We start from the raw sequence: 26673 nt of genomic DNA, 5'->3' as shown, positions 1-26673 counted from the left end.
AAAAATAAATATTTATAGTTTGAGTTCATCTGACATGAAGATTATTAACAGCACCACTCAGATACAAAGAGTGTACGGTCTGTGCAACACTCATTAAATCTGCCTTTTATTTATTTATTATATGTTTTTATCACATTTATTTATTATATATATTTATTATATGTATTTTCATAATTATTTACTATATTTATTTATTATATTTATCTATTATATGTATTTATCATATTAATTTATTATATGTATTTATTATATGTTATTTATTATATGTATTTATTTATTATATTTTTTGTTTTTCTTGTTTTGTTTGTTTTTTCTCTCTCTTTTATTTTGTGTATATATATATATATATATATATCTATGTACGGTGTCCTTGAGTGCCGAGAAAGGCGCCTTCAAATAAAATGTATTATTATTATTATTATTTTCATATTTATTGACTATATATTCATTTATTATATTTATCTATTATATGTATTTATCATATTTATTTATCATATGTATTTATTTATTATATTTATTTAATACTGTTTATTTAACAAAGTGTGTTTTTGTATTTAACTCTAATCATGTTCACCTTTTTATCTTTCGTATCTGTCATTGTATTGATAAAGCACTTCTTTAACATATTTATTACCTTTATTTATATTTCCTATATTTGTTTTTGCTTCTGTCTGTATGAGAGCAACTGTAACGTCCAAATCCCCGCGGGGACAAATACAGTGTTTCTGATTGTGATTCTGAAACGTAAAACATTAAGAAAACATGTCATTTTAATTCAAAGATTAAAAAACAAGAAAATAAAAAGTTAAACATCACACAGAAGTTTGATTTAAAGGAGAACAAAAGGCAAAACAAAAAACAGGAGCACGAAAAGGAAACGTGTCACAGACGCAGGAAACAAAGTTTGAGCCCCTTAAGCTTGAAAATAAACGCACTTCCTGTTTTCAGGACGCTCGTTGGACAGGTGAGGAAGAGACTAACTAAAGGCTGCTGCACCTTTTTCTTTTGATCCTGTAAACACAGAGCACACCTGTCACAGACGACCTGAGGGCTCTGGATGCTTAACGTACTCGTAATTCAGAATAGTGCTCAGCTCCAACATCGCTTTTGTTATAAACTATTTATATTATAGACAAATAACAGGGTTTTAAACTCTATCCTTGTGCATCCAGGACGCCGAGAATGATTCAAAGAAGGTGTAACGTGCTCTTCTTTGTTGGTGAAATCTGGAGAAGCTCCAGCTGCAGAAAATAAACGCATAAAGACAAATCCTTTTATCTCTGCGTTGTTTTAAAGTGGTAGTTTTCTGATGTATGACTGTCTCTACACGGTGTTTAAATTTCGGCCCGAGTCCAAAACAAAAAAGATTGCTGGCTTAAAAAACACATTTAGCCGCGCTGATGAACGTAAAGACAGTACGCAACAACACAAGGCTATTGTTCATGAGCTGACTGCAGTCAGGATGTAAGGATGGCGTGGCTGCCGGTTGATTGCGTGACTGTCTTCCATATGCTTAGCAGGGTGTGTGTATATGTGCATGTTAATGTGCATGCATGTGTGTGTGTGCATACATGTCTATGACATCCCCTCAAGGATCCTCCTCACTGTCAGCGGGGGGTACAGGGAGATGCCGACATTGTTGTGTCTATGTATGCATCTGCCTATATGTGTGTGTGTGTGTGTGTGCGTGTGTGAGTGAGAAGGACACAGAGTGGGTGTGACCAATTAGGGCAAATGGTGTGCGGAGCAGCAAAGAGTGGGGCATGAATGGTCACGCAACCTCGCATGGTATAGGATTATAGGTCTTGGTTCACACACACACACACACAAACACACACACACACACACACACACACACACACACACACAGATACAGCTGTCAACAAGCATCAAACACTTTGCTTACACTACAGTTGCCCTGAGCGATTATTCCTCTCTCTTGATTGGCTGTGCTCTTTTCATTGTTTTCACCCCTCGACGAAGATAACTTCTCTTTTCTCACCTCCACCTCCCTCTCTCCCTCTCTCTCTCTTTGTTTGTCGTCCCCTCCCCGTCCAGAACAAGTGTCATACAGATGGCGTGATGGAAGGTTGCGTGCATGATGACTGAATATTAAACATTTAAAGTCAGCCTCTCATTGTCACATCATCAGTGGTACAGTGAGACAAAGCAGAGAGCTCCTCTGGGGCACAGTGACAGAGAGGTACTACGGGCTGTTTCGCATGAGTTAGTCTTTACTCACTTACATGTAATTCATGTTAGAGAGGCTGATCCTTGTGAGGCCGCTGCTTTGTCGTCGTGTTGTCTGTTAAACAACGGAGTGGTGTGTTTTAATCAGTGTCCACAAAGTGCTCTTGTACTAAACACACCCCTTCACAGCTCCTCTAAATGCCTCCTGAATCTGGCTCCGTAGTTGCTCTGTTAACTTCTGATTCTACCTAAAGTTTCCGGCTCTTTAAGGAGCGTCTAAAGAACATTGTAAGGTGCCTTTAATTAAATCTGCATTATGACAAACAGCTTCTTTTGTTCAGGGGATCCTCATGTGGGATACCTGACCTGCAGAACTCAAACTGGCTCCTGACTCACTTCACATTATGTCGATTATTACCTCGAAGCTCTTCGACTCAGACACGTGAGCGTGCTCTGCCTCATTCATGTTGCATTTATTCACACGGCAGCCATTTCTCTCATCAGCTCAGGGCTCGCGAATGCTGTTATAATGTTGTTCTGCTGTGTTCCAGTATATATTAACTCTGACCAAGTGTATCATTCACCTGTATTTCATTACGTCTTGATTGATCAGCATCTGAACACTCAGTGAGCAGCTTTCAAGTAGAAACAACATATTTGATCATCTACGTCAAACACTGGCTAACATGAGCATTCAGCCAGTTCATATCAGCCCCTCCAGGATTTCATGCGCTTTTTCTGTGACTGACTACAAAGCTGTTTGTCTTCTGACATCACTTCCTGTTGATTTACGTGTCTAGACGCCAAATAAAATGTGTAAAAACTGAAAGTAATTTGCCATGCTCATTTTTGCACATGCAATGCGATCCGTACGTGCAAAGGAGAATCCACACATTATTTCTTACATTTACGCTGCTCTGCTCGTTATTTAAGCTGCTCGTTATTTTGGAACAGTTCTAGTTCTTGGCAAAAAAATTGCCGTGGCAACATCTTGTCTTCCTGGAGGGACGGTACTATAACCGTTAACTAGGAAGTGGCTAAAAGCTTACATCACTTTGTTGGTGTTATGTGATACAAAAGTAAAGATTTAAATTTCTTGCTAATGTCCTGTCTTGGTTGTAGCTAACATTAGCTTTCTGTTGTTTATATGGCCTAATGTCCCTCTGGATGTTCACCATCCATTACCTTTACAGTTGCTTATCGATAATGAAACGGTACAATGGAAGCGGCAGTGTCAGATGTGTTTGGAACACAGCAGGGAGACATTAACACAGCATTTGAGCTTCCCATCCTGAGCGTGATGACGGAGGAAAATGGCTGCAGTGTAAATACGATCAATGAGTCCTCAGGAGAGCAGTGGGAAGCACTGGTAGATGACCAGATTAAAACAGGCCTGTGACAACTAAAGACAGAGACAGAGAGCATAAAGTCCCACATACATCAGAGGGGAAACAGTTCTCGACTCTGATTTGCGTGAGGATACCTCCTGTTAACGTCGTCTAATGAAAGAGAGGCTGCTGCTTGGTGGTTTGTAAAGAACGCAGAAGTTTTTATAAGAATCCAAACAGAAAAACTAAAACATAGAGACAAAGTGAAAACAGGAAGACGTGAGGCATCTGCAGGAACAATCAGAAAACTGTGGGATTCTGATATTTGTCAACTTTCCAGACAAACTGATGGAACATAAACTGAAACAGTTTAGACGAGTGTCGCGCCGTGTAGTCAGAGAGGCTTCTTCCTTTGTGCTGTTATATTGAATGATTGAGTTGTTCTTGTCTGTGTGTTCCCGCGGCGTTCAGAGCTCTGTGTGCTTCATGTTCTAATTGTGTGTTGTACGGTCAGCTGTGTGTTTGTCGTTCAGTTTTACGTAATTTAAAGGCTCATCTGGGGACATGCATAGCAAAGAGGCTTACAGCATATAGGTCAGCTGTTGTGTGGGACTCTTAAAATCGTCCAATCCAACCTGATGGAGGCGGTTTTGCAGGACGTAGCAGTGCACACTTGAACCGTCACAGTGAAGCTGTTTGTGTTTGACCCAGCAGACCGCTGTGTCCCTGTGAAAGTAAACACACTGATGTATTATTTTATCCAAAACCAACTTGTTTTTGAGCCTAAACTTAACCAGACCACTGGGTCTGTTCTGTTTCAAATAACAAAACACAACTGTCAGCGTGTGGTTCCAGTTAGGGAGAGATCATAAGCAGGGCGAAACTCATCTGTGGGGAACACAGACCCCACATCTGAGTCCTGCTTTGTTCTCGGACATAATGAAGTCCATTTGATCGTCAATATATTTTTACACTGTTTAGTCGTTTATATTTTCCAGTGTAACATTCTGATAGTCAGTGTGAGAACCGATCAACAGTCAGGTAACTTCCAGTCTTGTTGTGGTTGCAGCCGTGCAGCAGGAAAGTCACAAGGAGCAAAAGTCCAGGAGCTTTAATCTGCAGGTTATGACAAAGATCAGCTTCAGGAGCTCACAGGTGAGATCGTTGATTTAAACAGGGACCAAATGTGATCATGCACAGAACCCGTGTGACGCAGGATGTAAGGAGCCGCCTGCCAGGGGAAAATGCTGGCTGTGTTCGAAATGCCGTACTGTATGCTACATACTACATGCTGCATGCTACATACTACATACCACATAATATATACTACATACTATATACTGCATACTGCGTACTACATACTACATACTATATACTATATACTACATGCTATATACTGCATACTGCGTACTACATACTACATACTATATACTATATACTACATGCTATATACTGCATGCTGCGTTCAGCGGGAGTCTGTAGTATGGAGGAGCTTTTCAGATTCATTTTGCAGTATGCTACGCCAGGCGGAAGTAAACAATAACTGCCACTTCTTTAGCTATAGCGCCCCCTGCTGCTGGAATGTTGCTGCTGTGACGTTCCAGTGCTTTGCATTGTGGGATACAGTAGGTGAGGTAGACTGGGCCGATGCATACTGGGGATTTTTTACGAATCAGTACGACATCCGGGCATGTTTGGCAGACTGCACATGTTGCTTTTGTTTGCATACTGCAGACTACATTTAGGCCCCATCAGGACGTGCTGCTAGAAGAGGATGGCTTTTTAACAGCTGTACTTTTAGGGAGTCCTGTTTGGCGTGGCATTGGTTTACATGTAACATAATTGTCCCTGTACAAATACACATTTAATAGATACATATAGAATTTACTGTCAGGACTAATGATGGGAACTCTTTTCAGTGGTCTCATCATCGCTCTTTCTGCTCCTAGTTCAGCTTCGTCATCGTGACACATTTGGACCTGAGATTTGTATGCGCCTTAATATGCACATAAATGACTTAATATACAGTCATTCTGATAAGCTTAATAACTCTGGGAATACCTTAAATTAAAATATTTGTATATATATTGTCGCATCACTTTCTCGTTGGTTACAGGATGAAATTATGCAAGAATCTTTAATAAACTGAAATATACAGTCAGTGCGTCCAGCCCAATTCAATAACAACCAGCCCGAATCGGGACCTTGAAACGCATGTAAACTGTAAAAACATTACATACACAATATAAAACAGATCATAAGCATGCAAAGCTTCATGCCTGCATCAAATAACCAAAGATAAAATGCTATTGCAACCCAAAAAGAGTGCCATTAGACAACCACATACACAATTGGTGTCGTGGAGAAACCACAATAAAGTGATCAAATACTGACATGAAATGTGACACCAAAACAACAAGATCCAACAGACTGATGAAACTGCTAAAATCAAGCATGAATAAAAAATATATAAATAAATGAAAATGCCATTAAATGCAGCAAAAATATTTAAAATAAGGCATTATTTAGGCCTTGATTAATGAATAAAATGTGTCTTAAATTAATATTTGTGATTTAAGAAATGTAAAAAGAACATTTTTGTCACATTGTCAGTGATAATGACGTCAAAGTAACGGTCCTCCTTTACTCACAGGATTGAATACATCTCATGTCAATCAAATGGGTAAACAATGAGTGAGTGAAGACCATCGCTGTGTCCGAAACCGCATACTATCATACTATCATACTATCATACTAACTGTGACGTAAAATTAAGTATGTCATGTGTTCCCATCTCATAGTATGCAATTTTGTGTATGCAAGAAATGCCCGGATGTATACGAGATCGGCCCGGATGTTTGAGTATGAGACGGGAGCTCACTGGTTGTACTCAACCGCCCCAAAATGCATTGCGGCTATTCAGCTTCTACTATGGCGGAGATGGACCGGAGCTCAGACCGGACATAAGTAAACAATTAAGTCACGTGATACGGAGAAGACGGCCCTGAGTATGATGCCAACGGCATCCTAATAGTCAGGTTAGTAGGCAGTATGCAGTACGTACTGTTTGAGTCTGTAGTAGGCAGTACGTTAGTATGCGGTTTCGGACACAGCACATGAAACGAAACCATAAAATGACGGCTTGTTTGGTGTTTAAAATCCCACCAGATGTTGACAGAAGAAGCCCAAAATTCAGCGACCAGCCCAACACTGTTTTCCTCAGGTCATCAAAAGGAGCCCAATGTGGCCCCACTGCATGCAGTCGTATTGACAATTAAGTTTGAAAAACTTAATTCTAATGACAGTATCCCTCTACTAAATGATATGGTTAATAAATAATTACAAGTCTGTACAGACACAGATATTTCATTTATTTTGTATCATATAACAAGAAATGAAAGAATGTTTCTTCTCACCAATTTTTATTTGTTTGTTTGTTTGTTTGTTTACATCCATTTTTCCACCAATGTGCACTCAGGAAGGGTTTCTGGACCGTGTTTGATAAATATATTTTATCCTTCATTATGCCTCGTATTGATATAGTTAAACAAAAAAGGAAGACAGAAAGAAAAGAAGTCTGTTCTCTGGAGCGTCTCCTCTTCAGTCTCTTAAAGACGACTCGTCACTTCTTCGGGCTGTTAAACTGCACTGTGCTGTCTGTGGGTCTTCATGCATCATCACTGTGTGAATCAGGGCGAGTTATGAACATCACTGAGCTCTTTCTTTAGTCTTTATTGCTCCTGTGCTGTATTTTTCATCTCTCTGCCTTCTGCCAAGTAATAATGTTTGTGCGGTTACATCAAATCAAACTGTTCTTCATGCAAACTGAGCACGCAGAGGGAAATCCTCAGAAACTTCCTGTTCAGATCAAAGTGCTCAATTAGAGAGCTGAATGAACCGTTGATCTGATGACGGCAGCCGGACGACAAAACAGGATCTTCATTTAATGCTTTGAATCTGAGAGGAAGAGAGCAGTTCTGTTCTTGTTGTTCTGGATCTACATGAACGTACCAAACATCCATGATGACACACGTGTTGTGTAGATCGTTGTGCAGCTTGTTGTGTAACTTGTTGTGCAGCTTGTTGTGTAGCAGCTCGTTGTGTAGCCTGTTGTGCAGCTCGTTGTGTAGCCTGTTGTGCAGCTCGTTGTGTAGCAGCTCGTTGTGCAGAGGAACCAGCAGGGTTTACAGGAAGTGTGGTGTGAAAAGGAGAAACATGAAAGCTTTAAGGACACCACTTATCTTCACACAATGACGCACTGATCAACAGTTCAACTGACACACATTAAACCAGCATGCACTTCCTTTGTTAATACAGACGTACTTTGATAGACGCTCATGTGTATTAGACACACTGCGACCGGAGATGTAACATTTCAAACGTAATTATATTGACATAGAATTAAAGTCATTGTGTTATTGAACAGGTAATAAGGCCCTTATAACTTATTACTGTACCACCTGAGAAGGTCCCTTATTAAACACAGTAACAGTAAAAGTTAAAAAAAAAAAAGCTGATCAAATATAAATTCTACAAACCAAACAAATAGGTTTAATTAAAAATTAAGAATTAATTAAAGTTTCTTATTTATTTTAATTGACCAATAAACGTATTTATGATGCAATACTCATACTGATGTTTTATAAACACATAATAAGCACCTTGTTGCCTCATTAACTTCACTGTTACTTTTGTTTGTCTTCATTACTTTAAAAAGCAAATTATAATTAATATTATAATAAGAGTGACACAATCAGCCTGTGAACGCTCGTCCTGCTGCCTCTCTTTCGGATATTGTTTGTTAAATTAAATATGTAATCATATCAGGAATTACTGTTTGGTTTGCAGAAACACTAATGCACCATGAATGTAGTGATGTTTCTTATTTCATTTCCAACACCAACAGTGTTTGATAACCTACATTTGCTATTTCTTTTATTATCATTGTTAAACATGTGACCCTGGAAGTTTCAGACTACATGTCGTAAAAGCAAATGAAAGGGCTCGCTCTGAATCTGTATGAGCACATCTATTTAAAGGCTTTACAGAGTACAGAACATGATAGATCATCGGTCTGCACAGACCACATTTTCATCAGTGAACAAAGTGACCTTTCTGGTCTTGGCCTGACACAAACTTTACCTCCCTATCTCTGGGGCTTGCTGGGCTCGAGGCAACCTGACCCCCCACCAGCGAGTTGTATCCCCACCCAGGATTCACCTCGAAAATAAAAAAGGCAAAATAACAAATGAGTGTCTGAAGGAAAGACTGACACAGCTGGACACTCCTAACTTACTAAGGAAGCAGATACACACTTAATTTAAAGGCTAGACAAAACTGCATCCAACTACAACACTGACCTATAATCACAGGAGATAAACACACAGACAAAAAACACTGGCAGACACAAAATATACTCCAACTCCTTTTTGGATCCCGGGTGAGCCCCCAATTGTTACGTTCCCCTGAATGTGCGAGGGGATAAGGGAAGTAACAATTAAATTAAAACCCAGGAAAAAAAAGGAATTTAAAAATGTAAAAAACGAAACACAGAGCGAGAAGCTGTTCTATAAGACAAAAGACTATAAACCAAAAACTGCAAATAACAATAAACAAACACTGAGGCCTCGAAGAAACGCCCTCCTTCCACTGAAGGACTGAACCCGAGCACGAAGACGTCTGAAACACACAGCCCAATGTCCCGCTGGCTGGCTGTCTCCTCTCTGCTGCTCTCTATACTCTCTCCTGATTGCTGAACGAGACCCAGGTGAGCTTAATCACCTGCAGTGAAGGGAGAGCAGCACCTGAGGAGCACACAGGAGAGAGACGCACACAGAAAACACAACACAAAACTACGGCACGTAACAATACCCTACATAAAGTGAGAGCCTGCACTGAGGTAAGTGTGATCTTTAACTGAGACGTGGATGTAGCCGCTGTGATGTCGTCCATTGGTTTGTTATTAAGCCTTGACCTGCACATTGACTGTCGCCGTCCTGTGACCATATTTGGACTGGAGTGTGAAGTGGAAGGAGATGTTAAAATATCTAAATAAGATATTAACTTGCACACTTTGTGAGAAACTGAACAAAATTAACAACCGCACACTGAACAGGACGTCATCTCTCAGGTCGCTGAGGTATTGCCCTGTCAATCACAGGTAGGCCCGCCCTAACCCCTCCCCTCTCTCTGGTCTGTGTGACTCTCAATGGGAGCATCAGTGACTAAATGAACATCATGCTGTGCTGAAGAAGACTTGAGACTAGAGACTGAGACCATAAAGTCATTAGGAACATGTTTACTGAGGGAACACATCAGGAGAGGAGGAGGAACACTTTCTCATAGACTTCTATAGGATCAGACTTCTTGTGACAGCGGATGTTGTATTAAACCTGATGTGTGAGTGAAAGCAATTAACCGCCCAGTAGGACAGAAGTCCAGCTCTACTGGGAATCCTGAGGACCAGAATCTAACCACAGCTTTGAGGCTACATCTCCCCCTCTCCTCTCCTCCCCCTCGTCTCCTCGTCTCCTCCTCTCCTCTCTGCGGTGCCATCGCTCCCCTGGCTCTGGCCGATGCCCCAGACGGTGGTGAGAGAGGGTTTCAGCTTTCCGGACCGTGTGAAGGAGCTGTCATGATAACTTTACAGCACATTAATCATGGCGGCGGCGCGGCCACAGATACTGTATCCTGTTCTGCTGAGTGTTCATTATTAATAGAGACACAAATCTGACGGACGAGACCACTTTCACTTTACGTGAAAAATTCAGGAGCTGTAAAGAGACAAGGACGTTTAACGAACAATAGAAATAAGACGGGTAGAGACCATGTTAAACACTCAGTGTGCTTCCAATGCATTTTCATGACATATTTACAAACTACATGTTAATAAATCCTCTTATTGATTTATTGTAAAACATTTCAAAGTGATGCCCGCCATTTACAGCTGTTGTATTCACAAATGAAGTTAATAATTGTCTTATTATTGTTGATCAGGTTTTGATTGATAATCCAGAAAATGCCAATAAGTAAGCTGGAACATTGATGGTGAAGCTGTCCTCATGTTGCCATGATTACAATAATTCATCATTAGCATGAACGGGAGCGCTGCAGGAACTAGCTGGAAACAAGGTGATTTTAAAGAAGCTCAGGAGCAGCTCCATGACGACGACGTCAGTGATTGGTCGATGGCGACGTGGGATGTTGATCCACCAACATTTACTACACCCAGGCAACGTGTGTGCAAAATCTCTGAAGAGAACTGTAATCAGCTTTTCTCAACAACCGTCTTTGATTTTAATTGAGGAGACTGGTGGACGGCACGGTGGTGCAGTGGTTAGCACTGTAGCCTCACTGAAGGTTCCTGGTTTGAACCCCGATTCAGACGTAGTGGGTCTTTCTGTGTGGACTCTGCTTGTTCTCCCCAGGGTTCCATCCGGGTACTTCCTCCCGCAGTCCAAAGACATGCTTGTTAGGTTCATTAGTGACTCTAAATTGCCTGTAGGTGTGAATGTGAGCTGTCAGCCCTGTGATTGACAGGTGACCTGTCCAGGTGTAACCCCACCTCCCGCCCAGTAACAGCTGGGATAGGCTCCAGGCCCCCGTGACACTGAACAGGGTAAGCGGTGTAGATGATGGATGGATGGAACTGGGGTGCATCATCAGAACTTGACTGACTTTTCTCGCTTGACTAAAAGCAGGGCCTGGACTTGACTTGCTTGCGACTTGTGACTTGGAGGTCGAGACTTTGGAGCTGCTTAAGACTTGCACGTGTGACTTACTCCCACCTGTTACTTGTCCACCAAGCTGGTAGTAATTGCTCGCCTAGTTTATCACCTATAAGTAAAAGAAAACACTCCACACAGATGCTCCATACAAAGAAAAGTCTTTTAATAGATAAGTCCCATTTGCAAAAACACGTAGAAACATTGGAAGACACTGCTTATGTACACTGTGTTCGCTACCTTGCAGCTACCTCCTCCATGAGACAAGATGACAGTCTGTAACAATTATCAAAACCATAGCAAGAAAAAAAGCCATTTTTATTTACCTCAGTGGAACAGAAAGCCTTCAAAACTTTAAATTACGCACTTTTGCCTCTCACAATAAATACGAATCATCAAACACTTATTGAAATGAACACACACGAAGAGAAAGGACAGATTCAAACAGTGACACAGGAACACTTGTGCGTGTCTGTCCCGGCCGAACGTCCTGAACTGCTCCCAGTAGTGCAAGTTAGAAACCACCACAGCAGCTTCACAGAACGGAGACATCCATCGTTTTGGTGCTTTTATTCATTTGTGCAAAAATACTGAGTGTGAAGACAAAGTCTGATGTTTCTCACTGAACAGACAACATGAAGAGTGAATATTCATCTCAAAGGAAATGTGTCCTATCTGCAGTGTTGAAATGCTGAGCTCGCCATGAACACTAACCCACACTGTACAACATTAGCTCTGACATAAAATGACATAAATTAATATTTTTGTACGTTCAACAGGAGTTTCATGACTTTAAATGATGTCATCATTGTGCGCATAGAAAGAAGAATCAACATCGAACCTTTGACTAACGACTTCTTCCTTCTTTTCCTTCAGTTCAAACAAACACTTGTACCTTCGCTCCATTAGGATCTGCAGTTATCGCCTGATCTGAGTTCCGTGATCATTGTTTTTCTTTTATTGCTCACCCTCAATTTAACTTTTCCTTTCTTTTTTTTCCACAAGGGACTCAGAGCCACGGAGAAGGAAACTTTGTAGGATTCAGTACTTTGCTCAAGGATGCTTCAGCAGGATGCATGCTTGAATCAAAGGTTTGTGGTCGAGGGTTTGTTTCTTTCCTTGATTTCTCCCTTTTTTCTGTTATTAGGCTGTTTCTAGTTAAATAAACAAATATGAAGGATATTCCCAAAGCTTTGGCCATACCAATAGTTACACGTTTTAGTCCTTTAACTACAAATTACATAATATGTAAGTCACTGATCAGTTTTCTAAATCACTCCACATTTGAAAGGATAAACCGTTTCTTAAATTCAGGTGTTCTTAAACCTGCAGCTGCAAACAGGCTGTAACGGCAGATACAAGATCTTCAGGGACGACAAATGCACCCGATTGAAGGACTTCCACTGAAAGTCTCTGCAGACATAAACCTTTTTTTGTTCAAGAGCTACAATAAGATGATTTTTAAACCAGACGTTACATCGCTGTCTTTAAAGCCACCAGAATCCATTGACAAAAACAGGGATTTGCTGAAACATGAGTTCCTGAACCACCACTGCCTTGATCTGTTAGTTTTTTTGTGTGACTGTGTTAAGAAAATATTCTTCTTATATGAACTAACCACTTAAAAACACAAACAAACTAACCGATAGAGGCAGCAGTACACCAGCAGCTCCTGTGTCCTGTGAGCTTAAATTACTGTTTTTATGAATGGAGTCTGGTGTGTGTGCAGAGAGCGATGTAACGTCTGTGTGTGGTTAAAACAATCATCTTCCTCTGTAACATAAAGGTCTATCTCTGTAGGGATCCTTTCTGTCATGTTGTCACACACTTAGAATATCAATCTGAGCCTGTCAGTGGAAACAACAAGAACTTTTAGAGGACGACCTTTGACCCATCAAGGATTATGTTGCAGCCATTACAGCCTGTTTTGCTGCTGCTCGTACATTACTGGAGGCTGTAATGAAAAAGGTTCTAATTTATAGTTAACGCATTAAAACATGGAGAACCACAATCAATGCAGATGATCCTCTAAACTGACTCGCTCTCATGATCAGACATCTCCCTCTCTGAGCCCGGCAGCAGGTGAAGCATCTCCTGTGTACAAAGTTTAAAAAATAGTCTTTTTTTTTTTTTTTTTTTTACAGCAAATTCTCCCACAAAGCCAGGTGTACACAACACATACAACAAAATGAAACTGTGTTTCTACACTTAAATCGCCTCATTTTCACTAAAATCCAAAAGTGCTTGGAACCAACTACAAAACGTACTCTTTAAAAACAAATCATCTCTTAAACTGGATTAAAGTTTTATTTCTGATTGTCACAACACTAACACTAAACCTGAGCCTCGTTTGTGACCTCTTCATCGAGCAGAAGAAGTGATTTGATGTTGACATCCTGGGAATCCTTGTGTTTAAAGTCTGTCCTGAATGCTGGTGCATGTGATGCAGTACAGAGAGCGTTAATGCACACTGACTGACGGTGTGTGTGGACGGTTATTATCTGCTGACCTCTCTTACGGCATGTAAATGTAGGGGCTGGACTTGTGGTGCCCCGTGCTCATCACACACGGCATAACGTTCCTCTGACCCACCATCATGGCCTGGCCGATGTCGTGAGCGCTCTCGGACCACGGCGGGGAGTCCATGGGCTCCCGCTTGATGGAGTGGATCAGGCTGTGACCTTTGAACTCGTAAGCTCCGTGCTTGTTGTAGTCTGGGTGCATGTAGGCCTTGTGTGGGTCCTGCTGGTAGAGGTGTGAGTCCATGAGGTTGACGGGTTGGTTGCTGCATAGAGAGTCTGAGTGCGAGAGTCTCTGAGGACTGAACTGGTTGTTGTTGCTCAAGTCTTTGTCACATTTCAGCAGGCGTCCGCTCGTGTTGCCGCTGTTGACTGCATAGTTCTGATAGTTGCCGTTGTTGTACGGCGGGCTGATTGCTGCCTTCCCTCGCTGGCAGGGCGAGTACTGCGGGTCGTAATAATCGCCCTCAGACTTGAGATGGACGTTGTGGTCGTAGACGCCGTTCACGTAGCGGCGGTCGATGGTGTCTGGGTCGCGGCTCGGCCAGGGCTGCCCGTAGGCGTCGCAGCCGTTCTCTGAATCCGAGTCGTGCTCCACTTTGATGGGCGGCATCAGATGGCCGTCGTAGCATTCTCCATATCCGTTCTCGCTCTTCACCAGGTCCACGCAGTACGCATCAGGGTCTGTGGGGATCTGGACGTTCCCGTAGAGCTTCGACACAAACACCTCGCCTCCTCTGCCGCTGTGGCAGCTTGGCGAGAGGCGGTACGGCTTACCGTACGGGCCGACCTTGTTCAAGCGGTTAGAGGGGATGTAGCCGCCGCCCTGACCCCCTCTGAGGGGACCTGAGTTTGGGCGCAGAGGCCAGCCGCCGCTTAGGCCCGGGCTCACGCCTTTATGAGGACCCATGGAGGACTTGCAGTAGTTGAGCGGCTCCTCCTGGTTGTAGTAACCGTCTGAGCGGTACTTGAGGTCTTTGGAGAGCGGGGTCCAGGGGGTGTGGTGACCTCGCTGGGTAGAGCCGGGGGTGGGACAGGAGAGGAGGAGGGGGTCTGTGATGTCACCCATCCCTCCGCTGAAAGAGTGTCTGCGGAGGTGCTCCCCTCGCTCGCTGTGAGGAGGAGGGAGGACAGGAGAAGAGAGGAGGGGAGGAGACAAGGAGAGTGAGATCATTAGAAAACAAATCAATCAGAGCAGATTAAACAAAGTTTCTGTCGTCCTCGGGGACGTTCGAGAGGAGGTGGTCTCTTCAGAGATGTGAATGTCCACAAACTGAATGTTGTTCTGCTGATTGATGACTCAAAGCTCAAACATCTACGTAGGTTTGGTTCATTTAAGTTCAGGAGAGAGTCGGTCCAGAGGTGACTCATCTTTTCCAGTGGAGGACTCAGAGATCAATGAGGCCAGAGCTCCGCGTTAGAGACAGAACAATGCCGTATATTTTCATGTCCTCCTGAAACCCTGCCGTCCCTAAAGACAAACTTTAAACTGTATTTACTCCTGACGTGGGAAGATTTATCCGCCATCTGTTCTGCTGCATGTTTACGTTTCATTACATTCTGTCTTTTGTTCTGTTTTATGCTGTTTTTATTGTTTATTTTATAAATGTCCTTCAGCATCTTTTCCTTCCAGACGTAAAGCAGCTTGTGTTTGCTTCAGATTGAACTGCCTCACCTTTGAACTTGTTGCACTGTAAAAATACTGTACATATAATCTGAACCAAGTGAAAGGTCACCAGCTGTCGATCAGTTTTATTTTTCAGAGATGATTTTAGAAGAATGTTTTAAACAGTAAAACCACATTGTTTCACAATCTGACCGAACCTTCCACTGAGATGTTGAAGATAAGTTTATATGATTTAATCTCAAGTGACATTTATTTAAAAATATTTCACTAAAATTTACTTTAAAACATATTTTTGGCTGACCGCCGGGGTCAGCCCGCCACACGGGTCTGTGTGTCACTGACCCTGACTAACTGAGCGAGTGAGTGACACAGCTGTAGAGAGAGAGAGCTGCGACATCACAATGGCGGATCATGGAGCATATTGGACCTCCACTGACACGACTCTGTGTCTATACGGCTCTGGATACTTTGTTCGGGGTGTAGGCGGGGCTGCTTCTCCGCTGCTACTCCGCTGTCCTCACCTACGTCCGCAGCGCGCACCTGCTTTCAAACACGTTGTCATCGGCCTCATGAGGACAGTCCTTGTCACACGTTGACCTGATGCGGTCAGCCACATATGAGGTTTTGATATCATTAAGGTGGATCATATGTGCGAGTTTTGGAGACATTTTAACTTTAAAACATGTTGTGACTCCTGCAATTTGGAGGCTGTGTTTCGATTACTTGTTCAGCTAAGTGCTGCATTTCTACAGTATAAGTACTTCCTTTTTAAAGATGATGTTTTTGCCTTCATTGGATAGGAGCGTGGATGGAACAGGAAGTGTGGGTAGAGAGAGCGAAGGCCTGTTGGTCAGAGTGGAGTCTGGGGCCGCTGCATCGAAACATGAGAGGGTGCTTTAACCGCTGAGCTAAACCTAATGTCTTTGCACTGACATGTTTGTCAGAGGGGTTTTGCAGTACTTACTAAATACTATTATACGACTCTATTTTTAACTTTTGAATCAGATAATCGCAGCTTTATGTTGCTCTGTCGCTCAATGCAACATTCTCCCTCGGGAGCAGTTAAATATGTCTCATCTATAAACTTCATGACCTCCTGATCCAACCCGCCGAACATCCTGCCCTCCATAATCGTTTGTTTTCTAAAGCAGCAAACGTGATCCACGTCGCCCTGATGCTGCAGAGCGAACAGCAGAGGGAGTGGTGGGTCTCTGCTCGCTGCAGCTCCTGAGCTCTCGGTCTGGTAATGATGCATGAAGCACACAGGAGGCCTTCTGCACTCTCAGACACTCAGACATGTATTTGTGCCTAACTGGTTACAGGTAAGACGTCCGGCGCTCGTCGGTTCAGTGTCAGAGTCTGCTGGGTGAAGACAGGGCTCGTGTCCGTGGTGCTAACTGGGACTCGGGGTAAATTTTAAACTGAATAAATAACATGCAAGATGCAAAGGTGCTTTTTTTTTACCCTTTTAGACAGCTTCCTTCCACATTATGAGACCGTCACAACAATGTGCATCATTACTGCAGGCTTTAACAAAACTGCACTGATGATGCAGACGTGTTTTGACCTTTACTTCCAGCTCCCCCATCAGGAACATTTGTGCAACCTCTAGAGGCCATAACAAGGTGCCAACATGCATCAAACCTCGCGTGGTTCGATGGTGTTTTGACATCAAGTGTGTTAAAGATCTTGACCTTTAATTATCGGGGATGAGTGGATTTACACCAGGACACAGTGTGAACATTCATCATTTTATTCCTTCTTACCCGTGCTCCAGTGCAGAGATCATCCCTCCTCCTGCCTTGCTCTTCCCTCTCATCAGCATGTTCTTCATCTTCATCTCGGTGATGGAGGGCAGCAGGAGGGGCACACCGATGCAGAAGAGAGCCAGCTGAGGAGGAACCAGAGCTCCGGAGGCCGACTTCTTTTTCTGACCGTTGAGGAACTTCAGCCGACCCTGGAACTGCATCGTCTGCGAGGGAGAGAAGAGGGTTTACTGGTCTGAACCTCTGTGCATGTTCACTCACAGATTAAAGAAACATTCTGTAACTTTTTAACCCAAATAACAGCTTCAAAATCAAGGATGACGCGGCAGAATGGTGACTCAAATCCACTCCACACCGCGAGAGCATGTTCAGTCTTATTCTTTGCAATGCTCACTGTTTGCTCAAAATCACCTCTCCAGTTTAGTTGCTGGTTTGCCAAACTCAGCATCACCTAGCTTAGCCTGATGTTCTGAAAGTAAAGGAGCCATGACTTCATGCTCTTGCACTATGATTTGGGTTGATCTGGTGTGATCTCCCTGGAGCAGTGCTTCACACTTTATGGTGCAGCTCTCTGGCAGAAAGCCCTGAAGGCAACACCTGCAGTTATCAGTCTAAGCTCCTCCGTAGAGGATCGTGGCGGAGGAGAAGAGGCCGAAGAGGATGTTGGTGACTAATAGAAAAAGGATGGACAGAGAGAGTGGCTTTCACTCCACGGGAGAGAGAAGGTGGATTTCACTCTGACACTGCAGGGACGTTTACGCTGCTCACTTCTGGTAGATGTTCCTTTTGCACAAGATTAGCAGCTAGTTTGTCACGTGAAAGGTTCACATGCACTCGTCATCGTTCCATATTTTTTGTGCATTGAAGTATTCATAATTAAGAGAGTCAACCTTTGCTTCCTGTAACTGTGCGATAGAGACATTGTGTTTTACCGCACACACGCCTTTGACCACATTTCACACGTTAGTATTTAAACAAGCCTAAACCAAACACACAGCAGAACAGCATTATCATCACCATGCTAACATGTTTACCTTCAGCAGCTAAATGAACTGCTCAGGAGGAGAGGGAGACTCTCTGGCCTTGTTGTTTGGAAGCTAAACGATAACTGTGCAGATATCTGAACTACTCGGTCACTGCTCGGCCTCCAGTGTCTCCAGCACATATCAAAAAACCAGTCAGAGTTTGTGTGGTGCAGCCAGCAGTGACCCCGGCTAACCCTGATGGAAACACAGTTCTCCATCTTTTCCACTGCTCGTCTCCAAACCACTGCAGTCACAGCCACGAGGGATGAACCAGGCTGCTGTGTCCAGCCTCCCAATTATAACTACTCAAAATACGGCTATAAATAACTGTACACAAGTTTTTTCTGCAGCAGCAGGGTCATAATACTTTTTACAGGCCTGGGTCTTCTCCCACAAAGCGGGCAACGTTTACTCTGTGATTTATTTTCATGCACTTTTCTGTTTTCTGAATCTTCGGTGCACTGAGAGCTGAAGTTTCTGTTGAGTTCAACTGGCACATTCGGTGCAGACCACTCACCAGGAACCCGGAGGTGCTGTCCAAGAGGCATCGCACTCTGGCAATGAAGCATCTGTTGAGGAAGCAGGAGAGCTCAGGAGGAATTCCCCCCGCCTCCGGAGAGTGGAACAGGCTGCTCACGACAAAGTCCTCACCTGAGATGCAACAGAGACGGATGGATGAGGAGGAGAAAAACTTAATTTAACTTCAATTTGTGTGGTAGAAAGAGAAAGATCACAGAGAGCAATAAAAAATATACGATTGTTATTCCAGAAACATTTTGCAAAGTGGATCTACGGTTTGTTTCTGCCTCCACAGTCAAACACCCACCGGTCCCTGCAGGCAGCTGGCTGTCCTGGTGTGCAGACGATCCTGGATGCTGAGGAGGACACATGGCCCAGTGCAGCTGACGTCTGAACTCCTGGCGGTCGTCTATGTGGATGTAGTCGAACACATTCTGGTGCATCACGTCCGTCTGTGGGGAAACATTTGGTGGAATTAAGTTTGTGGAGGAAATTTGTTGTGCAGAATATTTTATTGTCAATCAAGAATAATGCTGCCCAAAAGCATCCCCTGTTTGTAGTCTATCTGACTGTAAATGGGAGCCTGATTTACAAACTGGAGAGGTAATAAATAAAGAGGCACATCAACCTTTAGGGTTGAAAAATAAAGCCAACGCAGTTCCTCTGGTGTCCACATGAGGCTGTCTCCAGCAGTGAGTCAGTCCCCATAGAGCCCCATGTTAAACTTTACAGCAGAAATAAACATGTTTACAGCCTGGTACAAAAAACAGTTTGGGTCTCTAGAGCTCATTTCTCTCTTCATGACTGTACGGGATGTGTGTGACTAATCTGCAAGTTTGCTACGTTCCACAAGTTCTCTCTTTTAGTCCGATGGATAAACAGCTCTGGTCAGCAGTAACCACGAAGAGAATGTAAACAATGTTAATGAACTCGAGGCTTCAAAACTGCAGCTGAAAAACAGAGGTGGAACTGCATGTCGGCTACGTTCACGTCTTGTATCTTTGCAACCAGATAACCAGTATCTTTGCCCTCCTGCACTAAAGGCTTCGTCCACTTCCTATATACAGTGTATGTTGACTTCCTATTATTGAATCATTTCCTGGAAGTGTTTAAACGGATCGCGTGCTCAAAGGGTCGTCCACACGACTTTGGACCACTGCTGCCATCAGTGCAGCTGGTAGCTGCGGATGAAGAGATGCTGCTCAGATACTCTCAGCCTGCCTCAGGATTCACAGGGAGCGTGCTAACTTTCCACATCACACACACACAGGGGCTTTACTGTACACACAAAGTCACAGAAACATACATGTTCACTTGTGTAGATGTTGTAAATGCACACGCACACACAGACAGGAGCGTTTAGCCAGTACAGTACGAGTCCCGGGGCAGCTGCAGGGCCAGTGAGGGCAGCTGTGTTTGTCAAACATCGCGTGACACCAGCTCCTGAACAGCGGTCCAGCCCAGCTAACCCTCCCCATCCATCCACACACACACACACACACACACACAAATGTATAAAGAGAGTCGGGTTCCAGCCCACTCTCGTCATGCCTCTCTCTCTTTTCCAGCAATAGCTTTGCTTTCTGTCATTCCATGACAGATTCCTCACTAAAACGTTCAACCTTCTCCTCTTCCCTCTCTCCCTCTCTCCCTCCTCCTCCTCTCTCTCCATAATTTCCACACTGGTGGCACGCGAGGCTTTTTGATCGCCTGCCTCTGAAAACACAATCTGTTCCCACCGTCTTCGTCCTGTGGTTCGGTTCCCTACCGGCAGTCAGGCAGACGGATCGAGTGACTATTGTTTATGTTTCTCGTAAAAAACACAGAGAGGAAAAGAGGAGGGGAAGATGGAGAAGAAGTGATATTTTCGCTGACCTTCAAAGGCGAATGGCCTCGCTAACAAATGGGATGAAAGGCCAGTGGAGGTTTTGTGCTCCTCTGCAGGGCTTTCTTGTGGTGCTACTGACTGAAGCACTCTCTTTTTTCTTCTGTGGTACATTAAGGATAAGTGTCCTTCTGACTACAATTGTGGGCTTAAATGATGTGTCATGCTGTCAGGGCCTGAGAGGAAAACAACCAATACACAAAATACTTAGGAAGAATTGAACATGTGGGGAAGCCTGAGAGGATGTTTTCATGAAATATAACTTTAATCTGCGAGTACGGAACGATTTGTACTTTTTATTCCTGCACGGGGAGGACAGACGTTTACTGTCAACAGCCTTCAAAGCCACCTGCATTTCGGGTTCTAAGTTCTTCGTACTGACAACACTCACAGAAACAGACACCTACATGACGTGAAGTTGAAACAGTTTCTTACCGACTGCTCGTCACACGAAATGCCCAGCCTGTAAATACCTCGTCAAGAGTATTTTCTTTCTTTCTTTCCGTCCAACATTACATCTATAAAAAGTTTGTCTACAAGTATTTGATGCATTGCCATGAAATGCAGACGTACGTGTTCCAGGATGAAACTTCCTTTCAACCAGCATCAGATAAAAATCTCACTTTATGACTAAATAACTGCAAAACCAATTACGCTCAATGCTGCACCCTGCAACTGCAGTTCCTCTGGTGTCCACTTGAGGCTGCCTCCAGCAGTGAGTCAGTCCCCATAGAGCCCCATGTTAAACTTTACAGCAGAAATAAACATGTTTACAGCCTGGTACAAAAAACAGTTTGGATCTCTATAGCTCATTTCTCTCTTCATGACAACTGTACGGGGAGAACCTTTATACAGCTCACCTGTTTACATTATATTAAGGCTTAAAGTGATGCAGCATTAGGGGTGTGGCCTCTTTGAGTGACAGCTGGGAGCTGTTAGCTGCTATTCAGTCACTGAACGTAACCTCTGGGCCGTGTTTGTGCTGTTGGAGCCTTTTGGAGATTTGTTCATGTAAATATCGGACAGATAATCTGTGTGTGCGCTTTATTGGACGAACAGACCGTCCAACACGTCTGACTCACTGTGTGGTTCTGCCTCTATGCCGTGACGAAGCTCCACTGTCATGCAGCCTTTGCCATTTTACTTTGGACAAAGCCGCTCCAGTGTGTGTTTTCACAGCTTTCCCGTGTTGTGGAAGCAAAACGTGTGCGAGGTTTAAACAAACGTGCGTGCTTCGAATGCACACACATGGCGCTGTTCGCCCCACCATTCCACCTCTGTATGTTTTACATGATGACACGTAACAGGTGGAATAATCCCGCTTTTTAAAAGTGCTCCCTAAATACGGTCCCTTCTGGCTCCAAAGATGGCGGCCGCTACAATGCGTCCACAAACCAATGAGTTGCCTCAAAGTGGCTCAGCCAACTTCTCATTCACAGTCTATGTGGAATTCCCATCACCCTCAGCTGCATCTTTAGTGCTAATTAGATTAAGTTAGCATCACGCCTCTGAACTAAGATGAGGAACACGGTAAACATTCTACCTGTTTTTCTTATGTTGTTAGCGTTGTCATTGTGAACATGTTGACGTTAATTTCCTTTGTCTGACTCCAATATTACCACCCTGGACACACTCGCACACACACACACACACACACACAGAGACGCACACACACACACACACACACACCGACACACCGTGGCAGGATCTCTCAGACCGCTTTGGTTTTCATGTCGATTTCATGGCGCTGGGTTTCCGCCCCGTCTGCTTGTAAGCCAAGTGGGAGCGCTGAAGCTGAAGAATTTCTACCCCAAAGTGTCAGTGTGTGTGTGCGTGTGTGTGTGTGTGCGTGTGTGTGTATGTGTGTGTGCAGACATGAGGGTGAAGGAGGGATTTGAACAGTAAAAAGCACTTTATTCATGGTTTTGAAGGAGAGGGATGGTTGCAGCCTGGCAGGACGGGCGAGCCGTGTTGATATCATCCATAATTAATGACTGGCTGGTACCGCCGCCGGAGAGGAAGGAAGCTAAACCGTTGGTGACTTATCAGCGCCCGCACACACACACACACACACACACCACACACACAGACACCCACAGAGTGTGTGTCAGGGTGAAACGGAGGTCTTCACCTTCCTGTGGCCTCTCAGCTGTGACTGTGGGTTCACCCTGCCGTCTAGATACAGTTATCAGGCAGCAGAGAGAGACTGTTACTGCGGCTCATTAGACGTGAGATGAAAGAGAGAAAAGAAGGATGAATGAAGGAGAACAGAAAGGATCAGCTGAGGGTGAACTCGCTGAATAATGTCAGAGATGTGCGACACTTGTTGAGTGGAAACCTTGAGAAAGGCTGCGGGGTGGATTTCTGAGCTCAGCTGTGAAAAGGAGAAATCAACAGAAGCTGCCCTGATAGGATGAGAATATTGATAACTAATCCAATTTAGAAAGATCCAAACTACAGGAGGAAGGGTTGTTCGAGTCGCCAAAGCTAGAAGGTCTGCGGGATTTAAATATTATCTATATGTTTTTAATACTACATTAATTATGGTCATGAAACATTCTGTTCTGGTCCCATGGTATCTTAGCCTGCATGGACATGCTGCTCTCCAGGAGGTCACACACTTCTTTGATGTTACACTGTTTCTTTGCACGAACAGCTCGGCCCAGGAAAATAACCTTCAGTGCAGAACTTGGTCAAACAGCTCTGTGCTGAAAGCTGCAGATGCTAATGTTAATGACGGCTTCATCAGTGCTAGCAGCAACAGTGCTGAAACTGCACCTGCTCTTGCCTGCAGATTAAACTCTGCAGAAATGCTAATAGTTGGGATCTGTATTCTGTTGCTCGAGAACTCGAGAAAATTAGATTTGGATCTCAAAGTGTCTTTTGGCTTCATGCTCTATAGATCGGCTTTCATAGGGATGAGCAGGGCCCGCGCGCTGCTCACACGTCCATGAAGCAGTGTGTCTACTCGCCTCCGCGTGCACAGAGTTCGTCTGCTGAAACAGTGACTGTGGAGTTTTAACCCGAGACTCAACAGCAGGATTGATTTGAGGGCGAGATGATGGATCTCCTTTTCTCACTCTTCCTGTTCAGAAAGCTGTCCAAACTCAGCAGACTTATAGCGGAAGTTATTGCTAAATTGTCATTACAGAGTTACTACAATAAAAGCACCCTGGAGGTTTCACGGTTTGTGTTTCTGCCCCTACACATGAGCAGGAGGGGCAGTGTAGAGGCAGAGGGGGTGTGCAGGGTCAACACAGCAGCAGGGACATCCACATCTGTACGATGTGTCGTTGCCGCTGCACAGAGACAAACATGCCTGTCAAACAGCTGCAGACAGATAAGTTCTGTTTTAGAGGTCGACGTGGAAACCTGCAAAACTAAATGGGAACAAGTCCGGGAGCGTTACGTCCGAGCACGGAGGAACATGTTGGAGAGACGGAGCGGGGACGGTGCAGACGGTGTGTTCTGTGTATGTTGGGAGAATGTTGCTTACAGAGCTGTACATAAGATCCAACTGAAACGTTTGTCTCACCTGATGGAAGCCCAGATAGTCCACGATGGTCGAGGAGGCGTAAAAGACCATCCCATCACTGCTCACCACCAACGCAAAGCCTGTCAGAGACTGCACACACACACACACACGCGCGCACACACACACACACATACACACACACACGCAGAGAAAGAGACAGAAATAAGTGGTGACTCAGAGCAGCTCATGCAGCAAATAAACTCAAGTGCAGCAGATACATAATTGACAAACACAAACAACTGCATTCATTGTGTTTCATGTTTGCTAAGCTAACGTTAGCTAGCACGATTACACCCACACTGAGCCCAACGCTTCACCTGCAACAGAACTGTGCTCACATTCATGTACAGTTATTTCTGTTAACAGAAAGCAGCCAGATCGCGACTCCACGCCGACGTTTTGTAGGAAAAAGGACATTTCAACATTCTTTCCATCGTTCTCAGAGCAGCAAATAACATTAACAAGTGAACAAAGATGGAATAACACAACACAGATGGGTGCAGACGAGAGCGAGCCAAATACAACTTGCAGAATATTGTTTTTGAACGTCTCTTTAGAATATTTCCTGCAGGAGTTTAGATTCATGGAGTTTCTTTTAAAGCAGTGAACTTGAGAGTGACGATTTTTCTCCTTTTAAATGTGTGCATTTCAAAAGTTTCAAACTTTGATTATTAAGTCTGTTTGACTGCAAACAGGCTTTGATTTGTGTTACCAAACACTTTGATTAAAAGCAGAGAAGCTCCAGACACAAACACACTCTAGAGCCCTCTTTTCCCTCCTGAAACACACACACACACACACACACACACTCATGCACGGAGACAAGTGTTGATTAAAAGAAAATAAATACATAACTGGTTCAGTGAAAGAGGACGGACAGACGGAGAGTGTGAGAGGAGAAAGAAAACACAGGAAGGAGACGACGAAGAGGGGGAGAGCTCCTCCAGCGCGCGTGTGTGTGTGTGTGTGTGTGTGCTCGCATGCACAGCTGTGATAGCGTGACAACTGCAAGGCTACTTGACTTGCGTGACTGCCGCTGCCAGAGTCTGTCACCTCTGTTTTACTGCGAGACTATGCAGGTCTTCCCCGGTGTGTGTGTGCGTCAGCGAGTGTGTTTGTGTGTGTGTGTGTGTGTGTGTGTGTGTGTTTTACATATCCCTGTGGCCTCTAAATTCACACTCACTCTGCCTGCATGTCTCCCTCTCTCTCTCTCCCTCCCTCTCTCTCTCCTCTCAGTGATCTGATTACCTCAGCGAGCACAGCGCTGCACACGCTCCAGCTAAAACACACAACACTCTGTGATACCTGTGTGTGTGTGCGTGTGTGCGTGTGTTTTCAGCACTGTGTCCTGAGCCCCAGAGGTGTGCGAGTCATGCTGTGCCACAGCGACACAGTGACAGGAGCAGACCTTCATCATGACACGACGACATGAGAGAAACATATATGATGAGCTGGGAGCAGAGGGAGGATGACTCAGGTTGTTTTGGATGCTGATGCTGTTTGACAAGGACGATGTTCACAACATGCAGGAGGGAGGGTGACCCAACCAGACACACACACACACAGAGTCAGACACACAAACACGCAGCATGCACCGACTGATGCTAAACCTTTACTGAGAATAACACACAGGTGAATCTGCTGGACTCTGCACACCAACAGAAATCTGTTATTTTGCATGTTCAGTTTTTATGCAGATTTACTTTAAAAAGTCTGAACTGCAAAAAACACATGAATGCATTTTTTTTGCATCATCGGATCATCATCATCAGATCATCATCAGATCATCAGATCGCAGCCACATCACGAGGCGGTTTGAATCTGACTACACTCAGACTTCAACATGTGCGTGTCCCTCTCTGCTGGTTCTGCAGCCGTTTTCTTTTGCTCGAGTTTTCTGCGTCTGTTTTTGACTTTGCATCGTTTCTATATTCGCAGCACGTTTGATGTTAATGCATTTGTTTTGGCTTTTTGCAGCATGTTTTTTGATTTACAGTGTATTTCCAGTGTTACATTTGTTTTGGACTTTGCATACTTTTTTGAATGAGCGTCGTTTCTGAATTTGCAGCCTGTTTCTCCAAATGGAAACCGTTTAGGCCGTTGCAGCGCGATTGCGTCGGCCACTGTTTAAATATGATTTCAAAGTGTCTTTTGCATCTCTTGCAGGAACATAAACTAAAATAGCTTTTATTTAATCATTATGGCCTAAAGTTCTCAGCATGATGCACCACAGCCTCAGATCCTCAGGGGTTTAAAGGCGATATCAAAGGTTAGTGGGCCCATCGATACAGAAGCTAGCTACAGAAGAGTCTGCAAACAAACTGGACAGCGTGATTGTTTTCAGCGCGAGATGATGGACCTCCTGTTCTCATGCTTCTTCCTAGTTGTTTTAATAGTGTGCATAGATAGTTATATATCCCTACATTATAACAACAAGAATCTGTGCTGGTGATTTCTGTGTCTTCAGTCTTGAAGACCTGATTGGGGAAACGAGTCTGATGTGCGTGCAGCCTGACAAAGCCTTTACGTGTCGGTCACTTGGGGCCGAGCAAACA

At 43.9% G+C, this 26673-nt stretch overlaps 1 protein-coding gene across 1 annotated transcript in view; it reads right to left on the bottom strand.

Annotated features, from left to right (window-relative positions):
• Positions 1-11424: 11424 nt before the first annotated feature.
• Positions 11425-26673, bottom strand: part of LOC138595597 (uncharacterized) — a 78051-nt gene continuing 62802 nt past the window's right edge. The window contains exons 4-8 of the mRNA XM_069666911.1: positions 24119-24208; positions 19006-19150; positions 18697-18830; positions 17155-17360; positions 11425-14873 (exon numbers count right to left, since the gene is read on the bottom strand). Coding sequence (XP_069523012.1) covers positions 13757-14873; positions 17155-17360; positions 18697-18830; positions 19006-19150; positions 24119-24208 — 1692 coding nt within the window. The 3' untranslated portion in view covers positions 11425-13756. The remainder of the gene's footprint in view (positions 14874-17154; positions 17361-18696; positions 18831-19005; positions 19151-24118; positions 24209-26673) is intronic.

This window comes from Semicossyphus pulcher, unplaced genomic scaffold (assembly GCF_022749685.1).
Source record: "Semicossyphus pulcher isolate SPU_LCO1_2020_fin unplaced genomic scaffold, fSemPul1.0.p SCAF_18, whole genome shotgun sequence".
Classification (NCBI taxonomy): Eukaryota; Metazoa; Chordata; class Actinopteri; order Labriformes; family Labridae; genus Semicossyphus; species Semicossyphus pulcher.
The sequence above is the reverse complement of the archived record's forward strand: the minus strand, read 5'-3'. Positions and strand labels throughout refer to the sequence as shown.